The 8,198-nt window shown below is 40.3% G+C and overlaps 1 protein-coding gene across 1 annotated transcript; it reads right to left on the bottom strand.

Moving 5' to 3' along the window:
* Positions 1 to 345: 345 nt before the first annotated feature.
* On the bottom strand, positions 346 to 7,360 carry BLOC1S4 (biogenesis of lysosomal organelles complex 1 subunit 4). Its single transcript, XM_066184669.1, has 5 exons — positions 7,119 to 7,360; positions 6,725 to 6,796; positions 5,404 to 5,505; positions 4,590 to 4,724; positions 346 to 1,325 (listed from the first exon to the last, which is right to left on the bottom strand). The coding sequence occupies exons 1-5, from the start codon at positions 7,329 to 7,331 to the stop codon at positions 1,227 to 1,229; spliced, it is 621 nt and encodes a 206-aa protein (XP_066040766.1). The 5' UTR covers positions 7,332 to 7,360; the 3' UTR covers positions 346 to 1,226.
* Positions 7,361 to 8,198: the final 838 nt, after the last annotated feature.

The following is an 8,198-nucleotide window of genomic DNA, read 5'->3' as shown; positions in this document are numbered from 1 at the left end:
ACTAACTTTGACTCGAAAATTTTTGTTTTAATTTTTAATAAATATTGCTTCAGATACTGAAGATGTTTGGAACCCAATCCCTGCTGGTCTTTGGAGACAGGATCTATTAGTATACAATCTCTGCTCTGCTATTCCATACCTGTTTTGTGCATTCAACATGAAATCTAGAGAAATACTGTTTCTCTAAAGCATTCCTCCCAGACTTGAATTTTGAGTATTTCTAATGAGTTACACTGGCAATAGAGCAGCAGAGGGAAAACTTGTTCAGAGGAATACATCAATTTATGATTATCACCTGCTAGGTGGGTCAATACTGTCCGGGGAAATGCAAGACCACAACAGGGGTTAGCCAGCTATTAGTTTATTGATAACATAAATTGCAAACAGCATGGGAAGCCTCAGTAACCACAGAAAGTTGTGAAGGAAAAGCAATCTGGTCAGGTACCTGATCGAGGTTCAGTCCAGAGTCATCCCTCCCTCAACTTAGATACTTGTTCTTTTTGACAGCAGGTTTTTAAACATCCATCTCTCTCTATATATATGTATAAATCTATTTCATGCCCACCCGGTTACACATCAAACAATACAAAGATGCAATAATTAAAAGCTTGGGCCACTATGACCTGAGGATCACCAGTGGAGGCAGGATGTTTCCTTTGTGAACTGGGACTACATCACACGCATTGAGCCATGTCCTTGATGATCTTCCAAGTCCTGCTCCTGCAACAAGTACATCCCAATGTGGTGCATTTCTCTTTACAAACAGTAGGGACCAGGCTTAAAACCTTGGAATAGATGATTTTATGCATAGTTTTTCTTTCACCTCAATCAGCACATTATGAAAAAAGACAAATAAACCCCCATCCTTGTGGTATAGCTACTTACACTTGCAGCAGCACAGATATTTACGTGTTAAAAAACTTATATATACAATAGTATGTTTCCTATTATTTCCATATTAAAAAAAATGTAATGCAAAAATATTCTTAAATTCCTTCCCCAAAATAATCTGGAGACTTATATGGTGTTTTAGGAAGGCTTTTGAAATAATGTGCACGAACAAAGATTACCTGAAAATATTGCCAGAAGGAAGACAATGAGAATCAGAATGGCAATATGCCATCAACAGTGCTTAGAAAATGCAGCTGTTCTGAGGTTAGCATTCCTTTTGTTCACCTGGCTCTCTCTCTTCCAGCTGGTTCATATCAATCCCAAAGCAAAAATCATCAATAAGGTGCTTCATTGAGACATGGAAAATAGTCTTCAGTCTTGAAGACGACTGGAGGTTCATATAGGGTCTGCTGTTGTCGTGAGGAAGACGATTTCTGCAAATTAGATAAAGTTTATTTTTTGCCTTTTTCATAAAGCATTTTAAAACAAAGCCGGCAGAGCTAAAAGGCAAAACAAGGGAAGTTTCTAAGGGGTATCCCCTTAGTTGAATAAATTCTTAATCACAGCTCAGATGAGTCTGGCATATTCCTATGCCAGTCCTGGAACATGTATGACATGCCAGCACTGCAAGAGCCGAACTGTACCATCCAGCAGATGGGAGAGACATTGTAAACCTTCATCCTTTCCAAGCCACACACCTTTACCTTTGCTGCTCCAGCCTTCAAATTCTCCTCAGCTGCTTCTTTTGAGTCAACTCTGGGCCTGGCTTCCCATTTAGTTACCCAAAAAGTCCTCCTATGGAAACACACCTAGCAAATGATTCTTTCAAGAAGGTTGCTGCTCCTGCTGAGCCTCTTCATATGACACATTGTTAAAAATAATCTGCAGTGGACTGGAAAAGAGCTGTTACACTGTTTTTTCAGGAAATATGTACATGTTTCTTTTAAAAATTAACTGTACATTGTTTTGCTGTATCAAATGGTTCATTGAAAGAGACAACATCAAGGACCACTAGGGACTACTGTGTCAGCCTTGCTGCTGTGTAAATAATGCTGCAACACAACACTGACACAGGGTATGTTTTCAATACTTGACATTAAATAGAATGCTTAAAATCAAGATTTCATTCATTAGAAGTTCTTTTCAACCAATAAAAAGATTTTGATGATCTATTTTGTAGGGCCCTGTCAGTTTGGAATGAGGAAATTAGCCTTCCCCAATAATAAAGTTAAAAGTATACCAAGTATCATTGGTAGCCTTGGAGTTTAGAATGGTTTTACAGCACCAAAATAAAAATGTAAGTAACCATACCTACAAAACAAAGTGGAAATTTCTCAATATTCAGTTGAGCTGTATACTTGTATTCCATATGAAGTAAGGACATATTTTCCTCCTATATACAAAATCACTGATATGTTAATTTATGTCTTTAACTTTATAATGCCATTAATTTCTCTAAGTTTGTTTTGCCATTCAAGTTGCAATGAAATTAAAAAACATAAACAAAGATCTGATCTATAAACAGCGTATATTATGAGTGTTCTTTGTATCACAAATTTTGCCAAACGTAAAAGCAACCTTGAAAATCAAAGTTCTGGTTTTTAAAATAATTTCCTACCCGACACAGTCCTATCAGATAACAACCTGCAAGCATGGGAAACTAAGGTCACAGGTTTTCTGCAACTCCTGACATGGATTTAAGAGGATTTGTATTTGCCTCTGTGCAAGAAGGGGGTAATTTCAATCCAGTGAGGAAATTTATAAGCAGGCACAATACCCACAATTGCCTAAGCACACATTTATGGTTAGTTATTTTGCAGCTGCTTAGTAGACATTTTTACTTTTTGAGAGTATACATTCTTAGTGACATTAGAAGTCTCATAGTACTGTTCTTTACACAGCCTGATATTCAAAAGGGAAGAACTTTGGGCAAAATCTGAAAGGGAGATTATAAATACACAACTGGAGAAATAGAAAATACAGCCTTTATGAACAGAAACAGATACATTTAAATGGGAAGAGAATGAGGGGACCTGAGTAAATTAAAACTAGCAGTAAAATGTGAACTACAGTTAAAGTGAAAATCATGGCACCAGATTAACCTTCTTTTCCAAACCATGTATTTTACCACTGATGTATTGAGCTAGTTAAATATCAGGCATGTGGAGAAATCCCTATAGGCATTTTCATCCACATGATGCTTGCGTTTACTACTGAAAGCAGGTATTTCACTATGCAATACCAAGAACCACCGTGGAACAGTAACTTGCCTTTTAGTGAATCAAATAATGCCAGTAAGTTCTGAGTGTTATTTTATTGCTATCCATAATCAAACTAAGAAACCACTGGAGATGCCAGGTTCACCTTCATGACACTTTCAAAGATTTTATACCTTTTAAATTGTGGAAAAAGTGCTAATTTGGCAAAGTGTTCCCATACAACACTAAGCAAAGTACTTTCTTAGAACTATCAAACTTTTCAAGTGAAAATTGTAATTCCTTGGTTGATAACTGCTTATAGAAAAAAATTTGAAAATATTGTTGAATATTCTTCAAGGCAACTTGTGCAGTTTTTTGGTTTTGTAACTATGCCATAAAGTGCAGCTTTGTGTTGTTTTTAGGGGTTTTTTTAAGAAAAAATGTCAGAACTCTAAACTTAAACACCAAGGAAAATGAAGGAATAAGATGAGAAATTAACTAACTTAAAGACTGCACAGTGAATAACAAGTTCCTTGAACTGAGCCTCAACAAGACAACACATGTTCTTTTTATATGTATTTTTCTCTGCTGCCATACATGCTTGGAAGGTGTAGGAACAAAAATATCTTCAAGAGCCACAACCTTCTTCCTATCCTCCTCTACAAAGCTATTCTTTTTCATCATTCTTACCAGAATACAGAAACCTAAGTTAGTACAGGATGAATATATGAAAAGATAAAACAACCTGTGAGCTGACAAGATGCAAAAGAGTAGAACTTATAAATGGTGTACTGACAGGTGATGTCAAGAAGCATCAGGTATTCAGCTGATTTTGTTTGAACCAAAAGGTTATTTTAAACCCAAGGCATAATGACAGCTCAGTGTTAGATAAGGCATCTCTGAAAGATACCAGAGAGAGCACTTCAAGTGTTTTGTAAGGGAACAGTCCACAAGGAAAAACAGAGAAAACTGCATCCTTAGAAAGCTTACCAAGGTAGTAGGTAACATGATTATGAAACTGTGTGGATTGAATATAAACACGACTTTTATTTTAAAAGTACTGTGCCAATTAGCTTTCATTTTCTTTTTTGTTAATATTTGCACAGTGATGTTATCAATGTAGAAGGATCCTTTAACAGTGTTGCCTGTACAGGCTCTTCCTAATTGCTTTGCATACCACCAGAGATGAGGGGTGCTTTAGTATAAAGGCTTGTGTATTATGTGCTTGTTTGTGTCCTTCACATTCATTTCTTTGTGTGCTCAACCTTCTTTTACAACATTACACAAATCCTTGTAAGAAATTAATTTTTTAAGTTTGGTTGTTTCCTTTTTTTTTTTTTTTTAAGAAGCCTGAGAACTCTGTAAAAATCCTAATAAAGTATATAAAAAAATGTACAGCTACATTCAGATACATGTGTAATAAAATTATTATTATTTTAATCATCTGCTCTAGTATGCAGAGCAGCTAAGCTGGTCACATGGCAGCAAAACTTTACTTACATTAAGGAAGGATGGCATGCTGATTGTGTGCAAGATTTTCTTGAATGTGCTCGGGAAAGCTCCAAGGTCTGTTTCTGCCTTAGTGACCCGTTCTTCCAGTCCAGCCACGCTATTCGCAATCATTTTCACAAAAGCCTGGTGTGAAAAAAATCCCAACAAAATAAATATGACATTTTCACTAAAAAAATAAAACAGGATTATGTGTTGCAAAACAGTAGTGAAAGATTCACTGCTTAAATAAGGAGTCAAAAACTTCATGCTCTATTTCCCTTTTGCCTACAAGTCTGTTTTGATGCTAGAAATTACTTGAGATACTTAAAAGGCTGAAAACCAGGTTAAATCTAATAAAATAATCTTCCTTTTCCAGTTTACCTTTCAAATAACTAATTTGGAGTTTTCAGAACCCAGACTTCTACCTGCCTTTCTAAACCAAAAAGAAAAACCAAGGATCTGAACCACAGTTTTGAAGCTTTATTGGGGAACAAAACATCTCTCATTCTATTTGTTTCTGAAACTTTGAAAACTGACACAAAAAACTGCCTTGCTTCAAACAGTCAATTAACTTTTTTTTTTTTTTTAATATGTTAAAAAAAAAGATCTAAAATATGTCTGGAATTCCCACAGTCCCCAGAAATTCTTCATAAATGTAGTCCTCTTTATTAACCCTGAAGTACTGAACCCAGTGGAGACATGGAGAGCATAACTCACCTGAGCTCACTCCACATGTGTGCACACACACACACACAAACATGCAGACATTGGTTTTTCCCTCCGTTGGGAAACAAAATGCATCCAGAAGACAGCAAATACATACCTCTAGTTTGTCAATCTTCCTATATATCTGCCTCATTTCTGTAGCTTTTGTGTAAATTTGAGGTATACTTTCATTGACAACTTGAGAGGAATCACTTCGAATCTAAAGACGATACAAGGAAATAATACAAAAATCAATGAATGAAACAAAATGTTTGGTAGATTTTATTCTGGAAACTAGAACTGTGTTCCAATGAACAGACTATAATTTAGAGTTTAAAAATACCTGAAAAATTAGTATAGAAACACTAAATTGAAATAAATACACTATAGCTTTTTTGTGTAGTTTCTAAGTAACTTTGAAGAGAATGTATTTTGCAGAGACTAATGTTTACCTTTATACTTAAATTAAAAATAGGCTAATACAATCTCTTCTGAACTGAGATGGAACATTTTCTAAGACACACTAGAGAATTATATATATTTAGCTAAAATTTTGTCTTAAGTTTTACGACCTGTACTTTTCCTCAGGTTTGCTGAAAAAGTCCAAAATCTTGAAAAGCAAAAATCTTACTTTACTGGTATTAAAAAAACCCAACCCAAACCTACAATAGAATGATGCAGGAGAACCGTATGTGCTACACTTTAAAAAACAGCCTATCTACCAATGTCAGCTTACATGAACTTTCCATTCAGTTCCCCCATTTAACCCTATGAAAAAACTGAAAACAAAGTTGCCTTTCTGAAAAGAGGGTCCCCTAAAGACAAATCTAGCTTTGGTGGTTTGGAAACTCTGATGAGATACTTTCATTATGAAACCAACAAAGGATGTCTTTATGTATATTAAAGGATAAGCAAAATATCATACTGTTCTTTAAAACCTCTGTCACTGCACCATTCAAAATGGGATTCTGTGCATATACATAGACAAGAATACAAATACAACTACACAGATATGCAGCTAGGAAAAATTTCTTTACTGAAAGGGCTGTCAAGCATTGAAGTAGACTGCCCAGGGAAGTGGTTGAGTCACCATCCCTGGAGGTATTTAGAAGATGTGGAGCTCTGGGACATGGCTTAGGGGTGAATATGGTAGTGCCAGGTTAATGGTTGGATTTGATGATCTTAGAGGTCTTTTCCAACCTAAGTTCTATATGACTCTATAGCTATACAGACACATTTTGGTCTGACGTGAAAGCTTGGTAGTTTCCATCCATGAGTTACCCGATTACCAAAATAAGTCCTCTGATTATCAACTGTGTTTTCATAGTGGAACATGCCTAGACTAAAGGCTTCCTTCTCTCTGTGTCTTACTTACAAACACCGATTAAACTGTGTTTAATCTGACTCCGAAAACACAACCTCGTGCAAGTTATACGTACCATGTCCAGCATTCCCACGAATTCATCCACCCTGGTCAGTAAGTCCTCTAGACTCTTGTCTAAGCTTTCTATCTGCAAAACAGAGATCACTTAAAGTGCTTGAAAGCGCACACACACACACACACACACACACACACATTCACAAAACCCCAGCCGGTCGCACAAACACGACCACCGAGTACAGACACCGGTCAGACTACAGCCAGCCCCACAGGAATCCCACGGCTTTTCCCTCTCTCGGCTTCGTTCAGCGCAAGGGACGCGAGCCCCGGTAGGTCCTGTCCTGCACAGCCCCAGCCCGGGAGCGTGTCCGGCTCCAGGGGGCTGCGCTCCCAAGAGACCCCTTCCCTGTGCCGGGGGCTGTGCGGGAGCCCCGGCCCGGCCCCTCGCCCACCTGCTCGCTGAAGAGGCTGCGGTCGGCGAGCAGGTACGCGGAGTAGGCGGCGGCGGTGGCGCTGAGCGACGCCTCCGAGGCGTCCTCTTCGTCCGCCTCCCCGAGGCCGGAGGCTCTGCTTTGGCTCTGGGACACGTTCCCGCTGTCCGCGCCGGGGCCGGCGTCCGGCAGCTCGGCTGCAGCCCGACCTCCCCCACCGGCGGCCGCCGCCATGGCACAGCCCGCTCCGCCGGGACGAGCCGCCCCTCACATGACCGGGCGGGCCGGCGCAGCCGCGCTCCCGGCAGGCGGGGCGGGAGCGGGCGGAGCGCACGCCGGGGCAGGGAATGGCGCCTGGCTGGAGGAAACTCAGGCTCCGCCGCCTCCGAGCCGCCCCTGCTGTGCGCCGGGAAAGGAAGGCGGCTCCGTCTGCAGGAGGGTTTGTGGGGGATGTGGCCTTTAGCAAGGGTTGGCCTGCCGCTGCTCCCTCAGCCACGCACCCTCAGAGCCCCACAATTAAATGTGACAATCCCACTCCCGAAGGGGCCCCGGCGTGTGAAACCCGAGCGGCTCAGCCGCCTTTCCACGCTGATTCCTCCCGTTACGGCCTGAGTTGGGAAGAGAGCTCACTGTGAGTGGACACTGTACAGCATAGCTTCGCTTCTGGCTATGGGGCACTCAGAATAGAAGCTGGGTTGTGTGTGTGTGTGTTTATTTTCCCCGCGAAGATGCTGCACAAAATGTCTGCAAGCCTTAAAAGTTACTTCACGAAGTACTGGATCCAAGGCTGACACATCAACGGCTATCTGTTCTCAGCTTGTAATTTGTACATGTGTGTGAAACAACGTAGGCTTCCTTCTTCTTGCGATGAATGGGGTGGAAAAGTTTGGAGAGATTGTACTAGAATGCTTTCTATGGACAGCGAGAGCCAGCAGGCTCTGGGCAAAGGGTTGCAGAGTGGCCATCAGAGGTATCCAGATATATCCTATGTATTTTCACAGGATCCAGAATTACCCCTCAAAGGCCAAAGGTCTGCAGCAGGCCATGCTATGAGAAGGGTAGGAAGCGACTTGGTTCCCAAGGAAATCAGAATAACAGGAA

Source organism: Chamaea fasciata, unplaced genomic scaffold (genome assembly GCF_029207755.1).
Source record: "Chamaea fasciata isolate MVZ Bird 193981 ecotype frontalis unplaced genomic scaffold, bChaFas1.0.hap1 SCAF_1, whole genome shotgun sequence".
Classification (NCBI taxonomy): domain Eukaryota; kingdom Metazoa; phylum Chordata; class Aves; order Passeriformes; family Sylviidae; genus Chamaea; species Chamaea fasciata.
Note: the sequence above shows the minus strand (reverse complement) of the source record. Positions and strands in the feature narration are given on the sequence as shown.